Genomic DNA, 23,474 nt, shown 5'->3' with positions numbered 1-23,474 from the left:
AGGAAACCATGTGCATAATTGAGAATAATAGCATAGTTCATTATAGGAATGAAGAAACAGTGTTGATTAAAGAGATAGTTTAAACAAGGATTAAAGATGTTTGCATATCAGTAGCAGAGATAGAAAGCATATACTCAGTTTTGCAATCTAATGAAAATCATTACAGCCAAATATTTTTTAAACTAATTTTCTGGGCTGGTAGGAAAACGTTAGGTGGATCTGGCTACCGAGGGATATACTTCCATGCTTTCCTTGGCTTAACCTCATTTGTAGAATTTTTGTTCTTCAATTGCAAACAGCACTTTCTGAAACATATTATTAGAGAATGTTTGTGACTGAGAGCCCATGCAGCTGGTCTTTGTCCTTATCATCCCATTTTGGAGCCTGCAGCAACAAGAAAATGCAGTAGGGTTGTTTTTACAAGCCTTTAGCTCTCTAAGTGTTCTTCTCAAAATTTGACCATTTATAACTGGCCAACCCATGCACTCAACGCGTCTATGTATTTGACATCTATGTCCAGATAATGAGCCACTCTCTCCAATTATTTCCCCTCCTGAACACTGATTGATTTAGCAGACACTGTGTCCATTACATTATCCAGTCCCAGGCAGTGATGATATTTGTACATAAGACAGAGACATTTCTATGCCATGATGAAAATGTCAAGAAGTTGGAGCCTTTCACTCTGAAGCCAAAGAAAAACAAGCACAAATTCTCCAGCCTTGCTATGAGTGGGGACAGAAATTAGCAGAAAGGCTTCTTAGAGCCCTTTAGAGGCCCAGTATTCACTGAGTTCAACCTATGCTTCACACACACACACACACACACACACACGCATACATCTTTATTTTGATAAAGTTTTTATGTTCCATCAAAAATAGGCATGTCTCTGACCACTATTGGTGATGTTTGTGGGCTAAAAATTGGGTGTCCCATTTTCTCACCCAATTTTTTGTTGTTGTTGTTCTTAATCAATGTATGAATAGGGAAATTGTGTTCTAAATTCCTAATTTAGGTTTCAGAATTCCTAGTCGGTCTTGGGCTGGAACCTTCTGCACCTCTCAGCCTTGACATTTTATACCTCAATTCATGGGAAACGTTTGCTGCAAAGACATTAAGGGTGTCTTCTTCCTCTCTGGTTTCTTCTCAGGTGGGAAATTGGCAAGTGGAGTCCATGCAGTCTTACCTGTGGGGTTGGCCTGCAAACTAGAGATGTCTTCTGCTCCCACCTGCTTTCCAGAGAGCTGAATGAAACAGTCATCCTAGCCGATGAGCTGTGTCAGCAGCCCAAGCCCAGCACGGTGCAAGCTTGTAACCGCTTCAATTGCCCCCCAGGCTGGTATCCTGCACAGTGGCAGCCGGTGAGTTTGGAAGTTACTAAATGTTGGGAGTTTCTATTTGCAACAATGATCCCAGGCAAAGGATAATCTCTCAGAGGAGTTTTGCTCCATTACAGGAATATTCAAGATCTATTTATTACTTCCCTATTAGAACTTGCCCAATCTTATTCAGATGCTGTTCTTGTGATTATAAATATCCTGCCCTTTCTTTTGCACCACACCCCAATAACCTCCAAAAGCACAACCTCAAATGATCCAACTATTGGCCTAGTGTATTCATGACAAAGTTGTCACCCAGCTAAGGAAAAAAATTTTAAGCATGATGTTTTTGTTTTCTGTTAAACTAAATTTGCTCTGGAGTTATGCCCTTTCTGGTTTTTTTTTTTTTTAATTCTAAAAAACAAAGGCACTAGGTGATAATTTTTCTTCTTCCTTTTTTTTTTTTTTCTTTGCTTAACAAAATAAGAAGTTGAAATACTGAATCAATTCCAGAGGCTTGTTTACTTTCCTGAGAAAATAATTCCAAAAGTCTGGGAACCACTGCTTTGGAGCAAGAGTTGACAAACTATAGCCCACAAGCTAAATCCAGTTTACATCCTTTTTTGGTAAAGTTTTATTGAAACAGAACCACACCTACTCTTTTACATATTGTTTATTGCTGTTTCTGCCGTACAAGGGAAGAATCACATGGTTGTGACAGAGACCATATGGCTCACAAAATCTAAAATGTTTATGATCACTGTTTTAAAAAAAGAAATCTTGCTGATCCTATAACAAAGTATTATAACAATAACACATCTATTTTATCATACTGTCTAGAATGAATGTGTGTTCATCACTTTAAATAGTATTTCTGTGAGGTTTTATAAAACCCCAGATTTTAGATTGATTATACAAAATATTATTTGCAGTTTGCTCCTCATAGGACATCAGTTATAGCTTTATTTTTTTTATTCAAAAGACAGATAAAAAGAGAGTGGGAAAGAATTAGAAATATCTTTCATCTGCTAGTTCATTTTCCCAAATGCCTGTATGAGCCAGGGCTGGGCCAGGCCAAAATAAGGAGCCTAGAGCTCTGTCCAGGACTCCGATGGGGGTGGCAGGGATCCAAGTGTTTGAGCTGTCATCTGCTGCCTCCCGAGATGTGTATTAGTGGGAAGCTGGATCAGAAGCTGAGTAGACAGAACTGGAACCAGGCACTCCAATATGGAATGCAGGCATCCCAAGGGGCATCTGAACCCATTGTACCACAACCCTCAGCCTAGAGAAAGTTTTCAAGTATTAGCCAAGGTCATTAAGTAATCCTCAAAGGTGAAGAGGCTATGTATCCCTCTTTTACTAGGTGTTTTTCACTCTCCGGAGTGTCCTGATTTGCACTGCTAACCTATGCTGAACTTAAGAAAATGGTAAAATCAACTCAAATACCACTATTGGACTTAAGTTGCTAATAGGTTGGAAATAAATTTTTTATATGATGAAGTGAATAAATAGACCAAAAATATCACCTCACAGCCCCTGAAATTCTGGCAAAACTAACTTTTTGTCTTATAAATACATTTTTCTGCATATTTTTAGGTTTTACTGTCAATAAGTAATGAAATTTGATGATACACTAACCTCTTCTCAATACCCACAAATACTACTAGATGATAATCTTGACTAATGTTGCTTTTTTGACTGGTAAAGAATGGCCACATATATGATCTTTTTGATCATTTGCCGTCTGCAACCCCACTGCAGGGTTCCTGTTTGAATCAGCACATTTTCCATGTGCCTTGGCCCTCTGAAGGCATGTCTCATGAAAACTTTTTCTATTTCCTTCTGCTAGTCAGAACTCTTTGCGACCAGGGTAAAGTCCATTTTTCAGATCAGGAAGCTAATATTTGTAACTATCCAGTTTATCCAGGGAGGCACTTTTATTCCTTTATAAAGTATCTTCCTCTGTGCCCAATAAACAATAATTATGATAAAAAAAATTTAAACATGAGAAATGAAAAGAACAAGCAAAGTGAAAACCACAGTGATCCTAGGCCACAGAGAAAACTCCTGTTGAGAATTTGGTACAAATGATCTGTTTAAAGAATCTTAGGTCACTTTTAGGGATTTCTAAAACTGGAAGAAACAATGAACTTTTCTTATATTGTCTCCTAGGATACTATTTCTGTAGCTAAGCTTTGTTGAACAAAATTAGCTATTACCACTAAAAAGAAAGGAAGTCATTGTGTGGTGGAATAATGAATCAAATGAAACTGCAGGTGTTGCTAAACTAATCACTGTGGTGTTAGGACACACTTAACACACCAGCTGTTGACAATCCGTGTGTGGGATTACCCCTCTGATTCCTCAACCATTCTGGATTGGGACAAAGGGACCTGACGGGCACTCACCTGATCTTTCCCGTTTATTTGAATGAGCCTATTCAAGGATAACGCTAAGGGTTTAATCCTTCAGTACCCATCCTTTTCATTATGAAAGAAAAGGGAGATGGGAGATCAAATGCTTCACTAAAAGACAGATAATAAGCTGATAGACATTGGCCTATTTAAGAGAAGAATGACCTTTCTTGTGGTTTAAAAAAAATACACAGGGTTAACACTGACATCATGTATGTTTCTTTCCCATGAAAAAAAGTATAAATTACATGAATTGTCATCTGCCACATAAAAACATAACTTGCTATGCTGTTTGTAGAGCATGTGCTGACAAATGGCAAGGAGCCAATATTTATACATTCTCAAGCTCTGGAGGAGACCTAGCACAAAATCCATGTGTTTATGTTATAATTGTGGTTTAGTGACAATTAAACAAAACTGAAGCAGAAATGTAATTGTAGCTTTGGTTGTTAGGAGGTCACATTTATTTTAGTCCTACCTCTTACTCTGTATTCTATCCCTTGATTTTTTTTATCTCTGGTCTGTATGAAGAATTCATTTAATATATATCATTATTATGTACCAGAATTCATTCTGCTACTCCTGTTTTCTTTTGGTTTTTTTTTTTCTCTCTCTCTCTCTCTCTATCCTCACAGCAACCTTGCCAGGAACCAAGATTTCAAAATGCTATCATTGCCCTTAGTCACAGTGGCTGGTAAATTGATAGGGGACTTATATGTTTCAGACATCTTCCCTCTTCTTTAATGCAATGCATGTCTCCTACCACTTCTTCACTATTTACGCTAAAGTATTAAACTGTAAGGAGCTCTAATAAAATCCATTATTGGTTACCTATGTCTGTATGTTAGTTTTCTGTAATTGAGGTAGCCAATTACCACAAAATTGATGACTTTACACAGCAATGACCTTTTAAAATTATTGATGCATTTGTAATATATTTTCTAAAATCTTATTTGATAGAGTAATAAAGAAACAGGGCTTGCATCTAGTGGCCCATTAACCAAACACCCATAACAGCCCTGAAGCTGAAAGCAGGAACTCCATCCATGTCTTCCACAATAGTGATAGGATCCCAATAACTTGAGCTATCGCTGCTGCCTCTCAGGGTCTAGAATAGCTGGAAGCTGGATGATCTGGAGGCAGGCATTCAATCCAGGCACCTCAATATGGGTCACAGGCATCTTAACAACTTGGCCAATTGCCCTCCCCAAAACTACATCAACTTAATCTTATAGCTGTGACAGAAGTGCATAATCAGTTTCTTTCTGACTTGCATTCCTTCTGGAGACTCCAGGAGAGGCTCGGTAGCTTGCTTCCTTGATTCATGGCCCCTTGCTAACGTTTAAAGTGTATTCAAAGTGTCTCGTTCCAGCCACTATTTAGGTGCTTACATCCTCTCTGACCCAGCTGCCTCAGTCTCATAAAAACCATCAGGACTGCAAGATGCCTACCTTCATAATCCATCGTAGTGTCCTCATCTTGAGATTTTATCTTAATCCCATCTGCAAATTACCATTTTATTGTGTAGGTGACACATTCAGAAGTCCCAGGAATTGGAATGTGGCTGTCTTTGAAGGTCATTATTCTGTCTACCATGATCTGCTCTTTGATGGGCTGGCTGATGACATAGCCTCTACTACACCAGGTCTTTGACATTGAGCAATCTCTGCCTTGTATGTATATATCAATATTCCCTCATTTGCTTTCATTCTAAAGATTAAGTTTAAAAAGCATACAAGTAAAAAGATAAATGTGCTGTGGGGTCAAACGGAAATGAATTGTCCTGGTCTGTATTGCATTTCTTTTTTGTTCAGAGTTGTATCACCCAACTGAGCACACATATTGTACACATCTGCACACAGACAGTAGCATTCATGATCCCCATATCCCTCCTTGCTTAAAGCTGATTATATTGTCATTGCCCTATAAACCTTTTTACTTTTACCAGGGTTACAATGTAAATGCCTCTGGATTTTGCTATATAAAAAGGCATGTGTGAGAGAGAGGAGTCCCTGCTAGTAATATTAAGATAAAAAGAATATTTTAATGATAACTATAAAGGCTTGAAAATTAAAGTTTCCATTTTCTAGACTGAAACATACAAACACATGCACACATGCCTGCACTAAAGGGCTAGATTCTAACAGAAGAGAAGTTATTATAGTTTTGTCTTACTTCAATGAATAAAATATAAATCTATATAAATTAAAAGGCCTATTTATTTAAAATAAGGGTACTACATTTTCATTTATGTAGTTAATAAGGAAGTTGATACTTCATCTTCTCTTTAAAAGCAAGAATAATCATAATAAAACATAGATCAAAAATCAGTTTCACATGTGAATTATTTTTGGTTGGCAGAAAGCTCTTTGTCATAATTACCCTGAATTTTAGTGGGTATTCAGTTCCAGGCTTCACATTCTAACAAGAATATTAAACCTAGAAGAGTCCCTGTAAACATTTATACTTCTAAAATTAAGGAAAACAACATTAAATAGATAAGGTCATCACAATTGAAAAGATGATTAGGATAGACTATTATCCTTTAAGTAATTCTGTTTAATTGCCACAGTCCAATCTTCATTTTTCTTGATGTTTGGAGGCCTCGTTCATTTGGAATGGTTATGATGTCTGTTATGCCAACCACTGTCTCCATGTGCCTTTGGAGTTCTCATTCTCACACATCACTAAGATCTAATTCCAATGATCCAATCACAAGTATGAGATATACCTGTCTGCCCACTTTCCCAGCAAATCTTACCTTGTATCACAGATCTTTAGAGTATGGGTATCAACAACACATATTGTACTACCTCCTAAAAACCCTGCCCATTTCCAAGACTTGGTGTCCTTTACACACAAGCAATACTTATATACCATTGATCCCACTTCCAGTGTCATCTCTCATACTTTTTTTTTCTTTCTAACTTTTTCCAGCTGCTTTGGTCCAAGTACTCACAATCGGCTAACCAGGTCATTCTTTTTACTTGAATGCCATTTATCTTCTGTGCAATCCTCACCAGTGTTCCCCAAATTGCTGTTGATGCTTTCTTACTCCTGGCTCTCTCTTGAACCTTAAAACAATAAAAACATGCTGAGGATGCTCAAATAGGTGTATGGTTTGCAATGTTTTATAGACTTACTGGGCCCAGAAGCCCTTTCTGTGCAGCACACCCATTCATGCCTCACAAGGCAGTCAGCATTCTTTGGAACCTAGGGGCCTATGCAGCTCAAGTGATTTTCTATAAATTCCATCATGTAACTCCCTTTAAATTTTGCAATGACCCCTGTGGTCTTAACATGATGTCCAAAGGCCCATCACCATCTGCTCTTCATTTGATTCCTCAGTCTCATTTCCCAACTTCTCTTCTGTATGAATCCTATGCTTCCCATACTCCGAATAGTCCCCACGTTCAACAATAGGCCACGTGTCTCATACTCTGAGTGCACGCAAACAAAACCATACTCCATTCACACTTCTAATCTTCCTGACCTTCTCAGTTAACACTCCCTTTTCAGAGGCTCCCCCAACTTTTGTGTTCCCTCTTCTATAAAACCAATATCTTTTATAGCAAGTTTTTCTCCCTCCCTGGACTGCAGATAGCTGACACTTAGTAATCTTAAACCACATAACCTAACACAGAAACTAACTCATAGCAGCTTCTCAAAAACTGCTTGATGAAAGGGTGAAGACATGAATGACAGAAACTTTGAATTGACTGAGGAGCTGTAAGCAAAGGGCAATGTGTTAAAGCCAGAAAGCTGACCCTTAGAAACAGCATATCAATACCACTTCGGGTTGGGCCTCAGAATATGACTTGAAGCCCCAAAGAAATAAACTCAGGCCTCAACAAATTAAATAACCAAGACAAAACCAGATGTATCAATATAGGCAGAACTTACAATGTGCTGATCATAGAAAAATACTTAAAAATATAGGTCACTCGGGCCATTGATTTTTCTATAATAGCATAACTCTAGTGCTTTCCTTATTGTACATTCTTACTTTTCTTATAAAACTAATGAACTTGTGACCTTATATCATGAAATACATATGGCAGCCAGTATAAGCAATATAAATACTATCTTTGTTTCTTATTTTTATCACATATATTTAAAAATAATACCTCTTACCCAAGATTTACCTCTTCATACAAGAATATTATTATGAATGATGATTCATAAAGGTCAACGTTTTTCATTTAATTTTATTGCATTTGTTTAACTGTTGCTGTTTTTTTAAACATTTTTATACATTTTCTGCATTGCAACCTTCATCTTACTTAACTGTTGGCTTCACCCGGTAATCTCAGCCTGGTCACAAAATCACTAGAGAGTTGAAAGTCTTATCTAATTTGAAAGATTTGTTTTCTACAATTTTTAAAAATACCTAAATACTCCTTTTTATCCAAGTAAGCAGGATGAACAAAGTTGGGACAGGTGTTTCAGAGCAAAATCCATAACAATGCCAGCCCAACTGGTGGTCATCGCACCTGCAGTGTCAGAATATTTGCCATAGTTCATATTGAAGCTGGTAGAAGTAGTAGAAACCCATTGCTGATTTACTGAGCTTCTGGCTAGTGATACAAATCAGAGGATCAGCCAGTCAAATGATGTTTTACATCTCTTAAATATCTGGATTGGGGACTATCTCCTTATCCAGTCATCAATTCAACAAACATTTATGAAGCATGTGTTCTTTTATCCTTTGCCAGTTACTCTGCTAGGCACAGGGGAATATCAAGGTGAAGGGATTTTCTTACCTCAGAAGACTCTTAACCCTTTGTGAATGCAGGAATCTAGGGGACAATGGTGAAGCCCTAGAAAAGACGGAACGTCCTTCTGGGTCAGGAGCAGGGAAGGATAGATGGGAGTGACATATTCACTGAAATAAAAAGGAGGCTTTAATGAAAAGCTGCCTTGAAAAGTTGGACCGCAGTGGATATCTGGATTATCAAAATATTGAAGTACAAGGCTCACCAAAGGAGTGCCTGACAAAAGGATTGAACTGAGAAAGCATCCAGGTGCCCAAGAAAGAACAAATCTTACACCGTTGCCAAAGTGCTGGCACACAGCAGAGTGGCAGGAATGTTCAGAAAGCCCAAGGGCATTCTTAGGAGTCTGGATGTTACCTTCTAGCATTGAAAATCTCCTAAACTCTTTATGTGTACACCAAATTTTGTTTTGTTTTTTTTTTGTTTTGTTTTGTTTTGTTTTTTATTGTTGCTTACATTGTATTATGTAGTACAGTTTTATAGGCGCTGGGGATTCCCCCCACCCCTCCCATACCCCTCCCCCCATGGTGGATTCCTCCACCTTGTTGCATAACCATAGTTCAAGTTCAGTTGAGATTCATTGCTTGCAAACACATGCCTAGCATAAAGTTCAGCGTCTTATTGTCCAGATAAGTTCAGTGGCCTCTTGGGGAGACCTTCTATGGTCTGAAGATAGGTCTAACAGAGTAAAGATCCGGTCAGTTAAAAGCCCCAACAAGGCCTCAGTATCAATATACAACATTATGGAATTAATTGACATAGTATTGGGTAAACAATATGTTAAAAATAATGCAAGTTCCATTCTTCGAAACCTCTGGGTTGAGACAGTATCAATGACAGGTTCAAAAAATAACAAATAACACAATGGGTTTCTAACTTTTCCTTGCATCTATTTTGTCATCATATTGTTGCAAACTTTTCTTAGCTTTGAGGGACTTAGTTGACGATATGTCCCTTACATAAAGTCCCATCAACAAAATGATCACTTGGATATGTTCTCTTGAGTAGATACTGCCCAGGGCAGTTTTCTTATGTCTCTACCATAGAAATAAAGCAAATAGTTTTCATCATCTGCTTTCTCAGTTTGAGTAAGAAAATGAGCCTACATTTTTCCTCATTACCAAATTCACTAAGAAACTGTAACTGAACACCTTGAACATGAAAACTATTGTTATTCAGCTACTTACTTATTTTGAGGACATTTCTTAATATTGAAAAGTAGTCAATGTGCCTCATAAAATATGAAGAAAAAAGATTTGAACCACCCAGTATTAATAAGATCTGTATTCCTAAAATCCAACATCACTGTTGAAGTATCTAAAATGCCAGGCACCCGGTGACAAACTTGGAGAGCATACTGTTAATGTCTCATGGACTCATGGAACCCATGGGGAAACTTTGTGAGTTATTCTCTAAGAACTATGAGAAAAGTAGTTTGATATAATTTTGAGGTTCAGGATATAATAGTTTTATAAACCAACCTTCATTTCTCTTAGCATGTACTCCAGAATCCATTCTAAAATGCAACCATATTTTGCTCATACTTTGACCAATTGTAGCAGGAAATAAGCACGTAGCAAATTAGTTTTTAAACAATAAGGCATAGAAGAAAGTAAACTGTAGATAGACTTACTCAATCCTGAGGTCCACTATAAAGCTACTACAATACCATACAGGAGAAAGTTAATAATATAAACACGTAAAATGGCACACAGTACATGAAAAATTCCTTCCATCATAGTGCTAATAGTCTAATGGGAAATAATTTCCTAAAGAGGTGAGCACTATTTTAGAATAAATGAGGTATGGTACTGGCATTCTGGTACATCAGGTTAAGCTGACATATGCCACACTTATTCCATATGGGCACCAGTTCTTGTCTCAGAGGCTCCACTTCCAATCCAACTCACTACCCTAGAATCTATGAAAGCATCAAAGATGGTCCTGTACCTGGGCCCTGCCACTCACACAGAAAACAAGAATTCTAGATTCTGTCTTTAGCTTATACCAGCCCCAGCCATTATGACCATTTGGGAAATGAAACAGTGAATGAGTCCCAGTTTAATTCCTGATTCCAGGTTCCTGTTAATATGCATTCTGACTGGCAATAGATGATGGCTCAAAAGATTGAATCCCTGTCATCTACATAGGAGACCTGGATTGATGAGTTTCTAGCTCCTGGAAGCTTTCACTGCACCAGCACAACTTTTGTGGGAATTTGGGGAGTGAAGAGCAGACAAGAGAGCTCTCTCTTTCTTGCTTACCTGCTTTCTTTCTCTTCACCCACTCTTACTTTTCTTCCCATGACTCAATATGGTTATTTTCAATTTTTTTAATTTTAAGTGCAGACAAGGTTTTCACCACGGATTTGGATCATTTGAAAGGTTCTAGGATTAAAATGCCTAATTCAGCAAAATTGTTAACTTTTCTTATAATTTATTTATTTTAATCAAAAGTCAGATTTACAGAGAAATGGAGAGACAGAAACACAAACATCTCCCATCCATTGGTTCAATCCCCAAGTGGCTGCAACTAACAGAGCTGAGCCGATCCAAAGCCAAGAGCCAGGAACCTGGAGCCTCTTTCAGGTCTCCAATGTTGGTGCGGGGTCCCAAGGCTTTGGGCTGTCCTCCCCTAATTTCCCAGGCCAGGGAGCTGGAAGGGAAGTAGAGCAATCAGGTCACAAACCAGTGCCCATATGGGATCCTGGTGGATGAAGGTGAGGACCTTAGCCACTAAGCTACTGCACTGGACCTATTGATAACTTGTCTAATTTCATCATCTAGCAGCTCTGGGACCACGAAGTCATTCATAGACATACACAAATAGCGTATTTGCTCTGGTGGGATCCAGACAACCTATAATCCGGAGGTCACCCTGGGTGTCAGATTTCACTTTTCACACTTACTTTATTCCTAGTAGTTGGGAGAGAGATTTAGCAGTCATGTAATAGAATTACCTCGAAATTCTTTGGAAAAAAAAATACTTGGGACTCACCACCTTGAATATCTGACTTGATAGATCTGAAGTAGAATGAAGGCATTAGTAGCTTTCCCATGCATCCTGTGTTGACACCAGTGGGCAAGAGGGTAAGGCTGGACCACAACTGTGGTCTTGACTATACCCAGGGATCCTGTCAGCTACCACGGCTATAGCTTCATTAAAATCCCCATTGCAATTCTGGGTACAGCTTCCTGAGTATAACCCACCAGAGACCTCTGTGGAGTACCACTGCAGCAGAGGCAAACCCTTTAGCACTACCTCTAAGCCTTTAAGCCTCTCAATGTCTCAACAAACCCAAGGGCAGCAAGTTAAAGACAAGAGACTATTCCTGAATGGAGAATTCCTAGGTCTTTCACAATAAAATATCCCCAGCAGAAGCAGTTATAGATTGATTTATAAGCTAGGTTGATAGCTGCCTAAAAGTATTTTTTTAATATTTATTTATTTTTATTGGAAAGTCAGATATACAGAGAAGAGTCAGAGAGGAAGATCTTCCCTGCACTGATTCATTCTCCAAGTGGCTGCAGTGGCCGGAGCTGTGCTCATCCGAAGCCAGGGGTCCCCAGCTTCCTCCAGGTCTCCCGAATGCATGGTCCCAATGCCCTGGGCCATCCTTGACTGCTTTCCCAGGCCACAAGCAAGAGCTGGATGGGAAGCAGGGCCACCGGCATTAGAATCAGTGCCCATATGAGATCCTGGCACATGCAACTTTAGTTGCTAGGCTACTTCCCTGAACCCAAAATTTACTTTTGCAAAAAACAAACAAACAAACAAAACGGCCATGGTTTTCATAAGAGAAAGAAAATTATCCCATCACAGGCAATCCAGGCCTGGTAGCTTCACAATCAGGAAGCCAGATTTCTGTCTTCTGGCTTAGTACAATCCAAGATGGAAACTTCACTTCCTGGTATCCCTTCTAAGGTCCATCCAGCATGGAGGAAAAAGGAAAAAGACCACATTCTCTTTGTGGATGCTGCCTGGAAATTGCCAATAATCCTTCTGTTTATATCCCCTGGACCAAAAATTACTCAAATGACTGTGTCTGCCTTCCAAGGAGAATGCCAGCTGCAGTCTTTATGTTGATAAATTATGTGCCCAGATAAAAAACTGAGGGATATTTTGCTCTTGTGAGGGAGAAGACATGTACTGGATATCAGTTCATCCCTCAGGAAGGCCTCCCTCCCTGCATGTGCAGCTGGGTAAAAACTATTAAGTTACATGTAAACAATGTGTTTTATTGGGGTTCCTGAGAAAACCACTGACATGAGGCTGCTATTGTGCACCAAATTTCAGGGGCTCTGGCTCATACTGCCCTGAGAAATCCTCAGTGTTTCAGAAAAGCAAGCCCCAGCTCCAGTGGCCATTCAGTGTAGTAGAACAGACACCTACACCTAGACAAAGGACAGTCTCATCTGCAAGCTAATGTCTCCAGATTTATAGAAATGGCAACAGCACCCTACCATTCAACCTGGAAGCAGAAAAGATTGTTTGCTCTGAGTCATAAATAAGTTGAACACATTATTATACTAACCTTTTAAACCAGTTATCTTGAATGGCTACAAATCATAGCTCAGGAGCAACTTTCTATGATTGCCATGGCCTTGAAGTTTCTGAATACTGTAATTAAATGCCTGGGATTAAGGGTGGAGAGAATGTAGATCTTAATAGAAAAATTCAATTCAGAGAGCAAACACAATCATTCTGGTTTGTGCTTTGTGTCATTGCTGCGCATGTTTTAACTCAGCCAAGGCTAACATGAAAAACGATGGTCCAACAGACTCCTTTCCTACCTTGAGTCAACCTTGTCTTTCCTAGTGTTCCAGGACCTGTGGTGGAGGTGTTCAGAAACGTGAAGTCCTTTGCAAGCAGCGCATGGCTGACGGCAGCTTCCTGGAGCTCCCCGAGACCTTCTGTTCAGCCTCCAAGCCTGCCTCCCAGCAGGCCTGCAAGAAAGATGACTGCCCCAGTGAGTGGCTTCTTTCAGAGTGGACAGAGGTAGGTGTGTTCCCCAGGAAAGAAAGAAAGGGCATATGTAAGAAAGGAAGGCCCCCTAATCATGTGTACAGGAAAGGCAAGAGAACACAACAACCCTCTTGCCACTAGGAATGGTAATTTTTTGCCATTCATACAATATGGTGTAGTTAACTTTTAAGGAGGCCACTGGGACTTGACTTATGCAGCCATTCCTTAGCCAACAATGGGAAGCTTCGATGGGTAAACGGACTCCTTGTGAAACCAAATAAGGTCTCCTTTCTCCTGCTGTTTGGGCCTAGGATTCTTTTCAGAACACAGGGTTGTTCTTCCTCTATCTCCACACCACTCCTCCTAACCTCCCTCTCCCTCCTACTGCCACATGTTTCTGGTCTCTAGTCAGGAAGGGCAAAGCCTTTCTAGTTCTCTTCCAAGTTACTAGACAATAAAGGATATGATTTATTAGGAAAAGGCGGCCAAGGAAATCTTGCCTCTTTACTGTTAGTTTCCTGGCTCTAAAGCGTCAACACTTCCAGCAAATGCACTTGATTTGTCCAGCTGACCTACATTTTGGGAAATGCTTGTATCAGCATCCACCATTCTTGATTTTGCTTTCTGCATAGGAACTTTAAAAACTTCACAGCACTAGCATATAAGTGTATTTTGGTGAACATATTTTAAAATCCACATATTTGAGCGGGAGACTTCTTAAAGTTTATGGGAAAATCATATTATGAAAAACATTTATACCAAAATCAATTGTTCCTTTCAATTTTCTAGACTTTTTGAAGTACCCGCATATTTTTCTAAATAATCTTACTGTAAAATTAACAAAAATTATTTAGTTCATACCCATCTTCAACTCTTTTGCTTTTAGTTTCTACTACTTTGAGTTGCTTTTAGTTCCCTTAACCCCATGAGCCTGTGATCTTCCAGAGACAAGTCTCAAATTTGTTGCCTTACGATCAGGTTGAGCCAGGAACATAAACAACTAGGCTTGAAGTGGAAAATCTCCATGTCAAAGTAAGACTCCAAACCTTCTCCTCGTTGAAATGTAAACATTTGAATTGGCCCTGCTGGCCCCATGACCTTTTTTGTATAATGTACAATTCACGGCGTAGAGCTGCTGCTGGCTGGAATACATCACAGAGACACTTGCTTCCCAGGGAGACAGCTACCTGTGAAAATTAGGATGCTAGCTCTTTCCACACAGGTTCTTGCATTCTTACCATGTATAGGACCAACTTGTTTCAGCAGATGTTGCTGTATTTGGCAGTAAGATTACTTCTGATCACATTTCACCACAAATGTCTCAACTCCAAAGGAGGGATGATCACTGTTCTTTTTTTTAGAAATAACTTGATTTTATCATAAAAAATTAAAAGTGCATACTTAAGCATGTATGTGTTCAGATGCGTGAACATGTCTATGGCTATTTTTCCATGAAAATATTGATTTGAGGCATTAACTATGACAAGTTAGAATCCAGAGCAGTGCAGGAAGGAGCCCTGGTGTGTTTGCCAAGTGGCTGTAGGCGAAGACATCCCCCAGTAGAGTCCTATAAAAGGCGTTGCTCTCCCAAGTCCACCAGGCAATAGTCTGTCATGCATGGGATGCTGAGAATGTGTTGTTTTTGTATTTGTGACCTCTGGAGCATACTGGATGTAGGAAATTCAGAAGTTGTTCTCTTCCAACAACAGGTCTGAAAGAGAGACCGTATGATTGGGCACTAAGAAAAGGATACCACTAAATTAGGATCTGATCAGTCCCACTAAGTAAAGCAGGCTTTTTTTTTAACATAATCATATGTAATATGGAATTGAGACTCAAAGACTGGCAAAGCACGTGAGTCTTTTCGTTGCTAGAAAAATACCTGAAGCTGGATACTTTACCAAGAGGCTTAGTTAGTAGTTTTAGAAGCTGAAAACTCCAATATCAGTGACCCCATCTGCTTGGCCTCTAGTGAGGGCCCTCACTATTTCTTGAGAAGTAGGCTCTACTTCTTAAAGATTCCACCAACTTCAACAACAACTCCATGCTGCAGATCATGCTTCCAGGACAAGAGCCATAAGGGAACAAATCATAGCCCAAACCTGACTTCAAATCCTGACTCTGCAACTGATCTATGTAACCTGAAATGCATTATCTAACCTGCATAGGCTTTAATTTGTTTATCAGAGAACTAGAGGCATAAAAGTGTTCATGGAAAGCTTAGCTGATACATGGTGAGTACATTGTTCCTAGTAAAAGCTAACCTATATTATGATTATGATGATCATTTTCTTTCCAACTGTCAGGAGACAGAGAAGTGAAAGGGCAGCTCTACAATGACTGGATGCACCCAGGTGTACGCCTCAGCCCCTCCTGAGGGTTGCTGCATAAGAAAGCTAGCATTCAGGGAATTGAGAGTGGCTAACCTTTATCCAAGGAGTGATATTAGGTACAGAGCTCTCTGATTTGATAAATGGAAAATTCCAAACATTTGGGAAGGGCTGGAAATGGTAGCAAGTCATCACTGACCCGCCAGACTTAGACTCCAGCTGGTGCCATGGAGCAGTGCTCCTGGGGGTGTTCATAAAGGCTCCACATGGGCCCTGTCATCCCTGTAGTCATTGCCTTGGCCCTCTGAACTGAGATGTGCATTCCACACCCCCTGTAAGACTCCCCCTGGAGAAAGGAAGACCTGGATGATCTATGGGTGTTTTTCATCCTCGACTATCTGAGCTCAAGCTCATGGTTACTGCACAGAATCCCTCAGAGACAGAATTAAGCCAAAGTTTTAGACATTTCAAATGAAATCACTTGCAGATCCTATTCTGAAAGTTTTCTCAAAAAACCATCCATCTCTTCTTTAAAAAATTTTTTTTTCAATATTCTATTCCATATTTTACATATTATCATGAAAGAAATGCCCTCCCCTCAAAAGAGAAATTAAAGCCAGAGTAGGCAGTTTTCAAGCTAAGGGGCTCTAGAAAGGAGCTACAGACATAATGCTTCTTAATTTTTAATTAAAGTCACAGTACCCTTTAATTCAAGTAAAATGTTATGGAGTCAAAAATGCATAGCAGATAAAGCTAAAGCTATTTTGGCTGAAGTGTGGGTTGGGCCCCAGATGCCCAATGGGTCTGTTTCCCCATCACCTGAGTAGCCACTGGATCATTCCTTGACATAACTGGAATAGTCTGGAAGTCCTTGCTCAGTTTTAGCTCCCATATTTCAGAGATGTGGAAGTTGAAGTTAGAGCAAGAATCTTCTGACCGACAATCTTTATTTTTCTATTTGGTACCTTTCAAATGACCATGTTTCTTAAATTGTCTGACTTCTCACCACCAGCCCACCTGATTCTAGAACTTGGTGCTCATGTTTACAATAAAATAAGTAATGGGGAGAATCTGGAACCCATAATTATAACCAAAAAAAATGAGCATTATCATCCCCCTCATCTTTCTTGTGTCTATCAGTACATTGCACAGAATAGTGTCATTTCAAGGTGCTAGCATATAAAACATGAAGATACTTTAATCGGTTGTTTCTTGCTGTGATTCTTCATGTTCATGTGGCACATTGCCATGACCCTAGTTCAGGCTTCCATCATCTCAAGCCTGGACTACCACTGCCGCCTCCATCCCTGTCACCCTGGCCTTCATCCATCTCCTCCTCCCGTGCTTCTGTGCAGCGTTGCCAGATTCACCTTCTCCAAACACCTCTTTCATCAAGTGACTCCCCTCTTCAATGGCTTCCCATTGCCTTGTGGACCAATTCCAAATCTCTGAGAAGTAGAGGCATCCAAAGTCAAGCCTCAAGCTACCTATTAAGTTCCTGACACCTTTAACTTGATCTCTCTGTAGCATAAAACTGATTAGTTCTGCCCCAGAGTCTATCTTAGACATCTACATGGAATTCTCCCACCTTTCCTCTGGAAATTTCCCCACCTCCCATGCTTATCCTTATTTTAGTGCACTCACCCAGACCCCACCCATTTTCAGGATTTAGGTAAGGAAATCCCCAGTGTACTGTGAATAGTCAATATATGTTAGCTTTATCATTCTGTTACCTGTTTTTACCTTTTTTTTTTACTAAATTCTTTAATTACTATAGGCTCACTAACATTTATTTTACATATTATAAAATTTAGCATAATGTTTTTAAGGTTTACTGATGGTATAGCATATATTAAAAACATGTTCCCTTTTATGGGTAAATATTCTATCATTAAGTTATGCGATATTTTATTCACCTATTGACAAATATTGAATTGTTTCTACTTTTAGGCTGGTATGAACACTTACATACAAATCTGTGTATGAATAGGTAAATACTTGAATAGAAATTGCTAGACTGTATGGTAACTTCTCAGTTTTTCTTTTCAGTTTTTATCTGAATGACAGAGAGACAAATTTTCCTTCTACTGGTTTATTCCCAACATGTTCGTAACAACCAGGGACGGCTCAAGATAATACCACGAGCCAAGGACTCAATCTGAGTCTCCCCCTTTGGTGGACAGTACCTATATACTGAAGCCATCACCAGCTATATCCCACAGTGCAGATTAGTTGAAAGTAGGAACCGGATCAGGACTCAAACACATTCACTCTCATGTAGAACACAGGTGTCCACGCTGCATCTTTCTACATTCCCACCAGCAACACATGAGGGTTCAAATACACCCACTTCCTCACCAACACTTATTATTGTCTTTATTTAAATTCATGCTCATCCTGGCAGATATGAAGAAGTATACCCTTGCAGTTTGGGTTTATATTTCTCTAATATTTATTATATTTTAATAATGCTGGATCCCTCCCCCCCCAAAAAATTCATAGTAATGAGTACTTCACATGAAAATATTAGCATTCATTTTTGCAGAAAGGAATAATGAATTTACATGCATTCCACCTCTTTCTCCACCAGTGTTCCACCAGCTGCGGGGAAGGCACCCAGACGCGCAGTGCCATTTGCAGAAAGGTGCTGAAAACCGGGGTCTCAACCATTATCAATTCCACTCTGTGCCCGCCTCTGCCCTTCTCTTCTTCCATAAGGCCCTGCATGCTGGCCACCTGTGCAAGTGAGTACCTCTGGGCGTAGCAGACAGGGAGATGGAACCCCGCAGAGCAGCAGCCTGAGCTATGGAACCCTGGACAAGGTTGCAGGCTGCAGGGCCCAGCTGGAGACGGAAAGGGAACCTTAACTATAAGTGGCCTGGCTGAATTCTCTTCTCTGCTAGAGAAACAGTTTGCAGGGGGTAGTGCAAAGATCACCAGATGGCATAGGAAGATCTGGAAGCCAGAGGCAGCGTTACCATTAATGATGTCTCATGTTATCCACTTTGGGGTTTTAAACTACCCTGAACAGATTTTGTTCTGTTTAATAGTAATCCCTAAAGTTCTAACATTTCTGGGCTCTCCTAGCTGTGCACTTTGGTATCCCAGTGTTTTGCAGGACCCCAAAGGTAAACATTTCATGAAAGATATTCTCCCTTCTAGTTATCATCTGTGTCTTTTTAATGATGCCGTTTAAAAAAAAAAAATGCTTTTTAATGAGAGGATCTGCCTTTCCCTTGGGCTCCCACCCCTTCTAGAACCCTGATCTCAGTTCGCAGAGACTGAAAGGCCCAGCAGGGTGAGGCGTACTTGCCCCCGGTGAACCTCATTAGTTTTCCAGTTTTCCATTGTTGACTGCTTGATGGTCCGCAGCTGGAAGAGCTCCACCTGCAAGGCATAAGGCAGTAAATGATGACCTTGGGCTGTATTTGTAAGCGCATGTGTGCGTGTGTATCTTTTCTCTGACCCAGTCTTTCCTTCACGGTCTCTCTGGTGGCTGCCTCTCACTGTTGCTTGTCTGTTTTCTTCCTCCCATTACCTGGCTTCCCACTGGCTCCAGGACCTGGGCGGCCATCCCCAAAACACAGTCCACACATCGCAGCGGCAAGGAAGGTCTACATCCAGACACGCAGGCAGAGGCGGCTGCACTTTGTGGTGGGCGGTTTCGCCTACCTGCTGCCCAAGACCACTGTGGTGCTGCGCTGCCCCACGCGCCGGTTCCGCAAGCCGCTCATCACCTGGGAAAAGGATGGCCAGCACCTCGTCAGCTCAGCACACGTCACCGTGGCGCCCTTCGGCTACCTGAAGATCCATCGGCTCAAGCCCTCAGACGCCGGCATCTACACCTGTTCCGCAGGACCAGCCCGCGAAAACTTTGTGATTAAGCTCATTGGGGGCAACCACAAGCTTGTGGCCCGACCCCTGAGCCTGCGCAGTGAGGAAGAAGCCATTCTGGGAAGGAAAGCCAGCCCTAAGGAGGCCCTGCAGATCCACAAACACCGGAACGGGATCTTCTCCACTAATGGGAGCAAGGCCGAGAAGCGGGGCCTGGCTGTAGACACGGGGAGCCGCTACGATGACCTTGTATCGCGGCTTCTGGAGCAGGGCGGCTGGCCCGGAGAGCTCCTGGCTTCGTGGGAGATGCAGGACTCCACCGAGAGGAACGCATCTTCGGAGGAGGACTTAAATGCAGAGCAGGCCCTGCCGCACCTGCCCTTTACCATGGTGGTGGAGCAGAAGCGCCTGGATGACCTTCTCAGGAACCTCTCCCAGCAGCCAGAGGAGTTACGCGATCTCTACAGAAAGCACCTGGTAGCCCAGCTGGCCCAGGAGCTCATCCGCAGCCACGTGGAGCACCAGGATTTGCTGCTTAAGCCCTCGGAGCGGAGGATTCTGCCTGTGGCCCTCCCTCCGCACAAGCACGTATCTGGCTTCAGCAGCGCCCTGCGCACTTTGTCCTCCAGTGAAGCGAGCAGTGGCCCTCGCCGGCCACAGCGCAAGCCGGCTATCCTGCGGAAGATCTCGGCCGCCCAGCAGCTCTCGGCCTCCGAGGTGGTCACCCACCTCGGGCAGACTGTGGCCCTGGCCAGCGGGACGCTGAGCGTACTGCTGCACTGTGAGGCCGTAGGCAACCCAAGGCCTACCATCACTTGGGCCAGGAATGGAGAAGAGATACAGTTTAGTGACAGGTGAGCCGTGCGACTCTGGTCTAGGAATGGGTTGGTGAACGGGTACGAGGTGGTGCCTAAGGGGTGGGTGCATACTGCCGAATCCTGCGATCCTCACTGCCTTCAAAGCGTTTTCAAGGGTAGGATTTAGAGCAGAAGCCTCCAGTGTCAGGTTTTGGGGGGTACCAGTTAACTGTTAGAGCAAAAACAAGTATTTTATTGCTCTAAACTGCACATTCTCATCTTTGTTAGGGAAAAGCAACATTGCCTAACTAGCTTCATCCCCACAGGATCCAAAAGATGAATGAGATACTCTGTGGATGGCTTTGAACTTTAGCAGCAAGGGAGCAATTGGGCCAAGGCACTGTTGTGTTACTGCTTTGTAAGACAAACCATTGAAAAGCTTCTCCACCACAGGGACCCTGACTGCATGTGTGTGGTCCCTCAGGGATGGGGAGAGAGGGCGGCCAGCACCTCCTGCTCCCAATGGGTGAGCCTGTCTTCTGTCTGGCCTGGACAAGACTCTGTTCCAAAAGATTTTATTCCCAGTTAGGCCTGTGATGAATTATCCCAGTCTCTCGATGACTGTTTTGATGGATCGTTATCAAGATGACAGCATGTATCACTTGTTGGTCTCCTTGGGTCACAGCCAGCCCTAATGCAAAATCAAAAGTGGTCATAGAAGTAACACACCGTGCTGTACTTTCCACACACATTGTCTCCTGTAACAGTGGTCCTGACAACAGAAACCGGCATTCAGTAGTGACTATGTTAGGCAGTCTTGGAACTCCCTTGTACCTTCTTCACTCATCAACCAAGGGCCACAGGAGGTTAAAATCCATATGTTGTTTGGGAGTGAGAGAAGTCTGAGCACAGTAACCTCATAGTTTTTTGCACGGATGGCTTCTGAGTGTTCCCCAAGCCAAAAGTTCAGTGATCACAGGAGTTTGAGAAGTTCTGTGTTAAAGCTGAACAGATGTACTCACTGCTATATTTTATGTCTCCGTTTTAATATAGCACATGATTTTTTATTATAAAAGCAATAAAAAGACTGTAAATTCAAATAGTATCTGAACCTATAAAGTAAAAAGTACAAGTTTCCTCCACTCTCCAACTCTATTCCCCCAGAGACTAGCACTCCTAGTAATTTGGTATATAGACTTTTACAATTTTCTTATTATGTTAAAATCATATCTACACATAGGACTTGGATTTTTGTTAATGAGATATTAGTTACATTCAAAAACTTGGCTCAGTTTTTACTGACCGTGTCCATGCCATGTTTGCATAATAGTGCATTGAGAGAGACTAGTATCACCCTTGTTAGCAACTTAGTACTGTTCCTGAATGCCTCCAACTATCCCACATCTGAATAGTATGTAATATTTTCCACCTTTAAAAATTTCTTTATGCATTCCAATGTGTGTTGTGACTTTCAGAATGGATGATATAGTATGCAATAGATCCATGATACTTTTTGATCACCAAACAATCTCTTGACTTAGTAACTTCAGAAACACCAGTAATTCTTAAAATAGCATTTAGGACTCATTAGTTTGGCCATATAATTTTCACCTTGATAGGCACTGAGTCTTACAGCAATGCCTTTAAGATGGGGAGTGTTAAATGCAATATGTTAGCAAAAGAGATCTGGCAAGCAGGTGCCATGCACAGTAAAGATGCTGGGCCAGGGAGAGCAGGTGGCAAGTCTTGCACCATCCGTTATCCAGCACATTAGTTTGAGGAGGGAGAGAAAAGGGCAGAAACTGTAACATTATGAGGGGAAGGCAATTAATAAGCCTGAACAGTTTTAGCTACCATCGACATTTTTCTTTTACATCTAGCCTTGAAGCCTTTCAATGTGAGCTCATTGAATGCAGCTGGGGAAAATAAGACAAACCTGTTTCTGGTCTTTGCAATAACTTTTCCATTTTACTTAGCTGTCCTGTAAGGAGTTTGAAGCTTAGGTTTGTATGCAGTTCTTCTATGTTTTGTTTGAGAACAAATGCGTCTATCTGCTGAGAGTATGTAGGAAGCCCAGAGCTGCCACTGGGACTGCTCTGCCATGAGCTGTTGGTGACCTCTTCTGTGTTGGATTTCATTACTTGTCATTATTATGTCCGGTAGCAGTTCAAAAAATGCTCACTGGATTTCAAATAGAGAAGTGCTGAAATGCCCAATGTTAGAGTCCAGTTAACCTGTTTTTGCGTAAAGTCCCAAGTCCACCTTTCTGAGAGTCTGTTGGATTCTGCAGCAGGATTATAAGACTTTGCACTTAATGAAACAATCTTCCAAATATCATAAGCCAGCCAGATAGATTGTAGTGGAAAGAGACAAAGTCAGTTATTTCTTTGGATCTTATGTATTCCAAAGCTTGATTTGAATGGTGTTAGTTTTATCAAAAAAATTTTTTTGTCTACTACTATGTATCATTATATATCCAGTTCACAATTTAACATGAACTCTCATGATTCTTAGAAGTATATATCACCTTTTGAAACAATGGCCTACAAAGTGTCCCTGAGTGTATTGTGACACAGTTATTCATCGTAATTCCTACTTTCTTCCTTATTCTGTGAATGTGCCTGAAGCTACTCTAAACCAGACCCAGTGAGATCATAGGGATAGAGGAAGAGAAGACTTATCCCCTGTAGATGAAACTCCTAGTTCAGAAGCCAAAAGAGTAAATGTACTATTGTAAGTGCTAGGAGAGGGATCCATGTTTAATCATTCCATAAGTATTGATTTACCTAATTCCTACCAGATAGCTCGAATCACTAGGAATATGTGAAAGAAGCCTGACTCCTCTTGAGCTTTGCGTGCATTTAGAGATCTGCCCAAGTGATCTGCATCAGAGAAAGCTTCCCTGATCACCTCTGTCCCCTAACTCTACTATTGTAGAATTTTATATTCACCCAATACATACTTGATTGCATAATGGTAGAGACTTTCTGCACTGTACTGAGAATAGTAACTGGCACCAGAAAGGCACTCGTAATGAATA

The 23,474-nt window shown here is 41.0% G+C and overlaps 1 protein-coding gene across 2 annotated transcripts in view; it reads left to right on the top strand.

Annotated features, from left to right (window-relative positions):
• ADAMTSL1 (ADAMTS like 1) overlaps positions 1–23,474 on the top strand; it is a 385,347-nt gene that overhangs the window by 251,097 nt on the left and 110,776 nt on the right. For both annotated transcript variants that reach the window (XM_041004529.1, XM_041004530.1), the window contains 4 exons: positions 1,151–1,361; positions 13,327–13,506; positions 18,394–18,547; positions 19,363–20,491. In XM_041004529.1, coding sequence (XP_040860463.1) covers positions 1,151–1,361; positions 13,327–13,506; positions 18,394–18,547; positions 19,363–20,491 — 1,674 coding nt within the window. The remainder of the gene's footprint in view (positions 1–1,150; positions 1,362–13,326; positions 13,507–18,393; positions 18,548–19,362; positions 20,492–23,474) is intronic.

This window comes from Ochotona curzoniae, unplaced genomic scaffold (genome assembly GCF_017591425.1).
Source record: "Ochotona curzoniae isolate NIBS_2020 unplaced genomic scaffold, NIBS_Ocur_1.0 scaffold_3208, whole genome shotgun sequence".
NCBI classification, from domain to species: Eukaryota; Metazoa; Chordata; class Mammalia; order Lagomorpha; family Ochotonidae; genus Ochotona; species Ochotona curzoniae.
The sequence above is the reverse complement of the archived record's forward strand: the minus strand, read 5'-3'. Positions and strand labels throughout refer to the sequence as shown.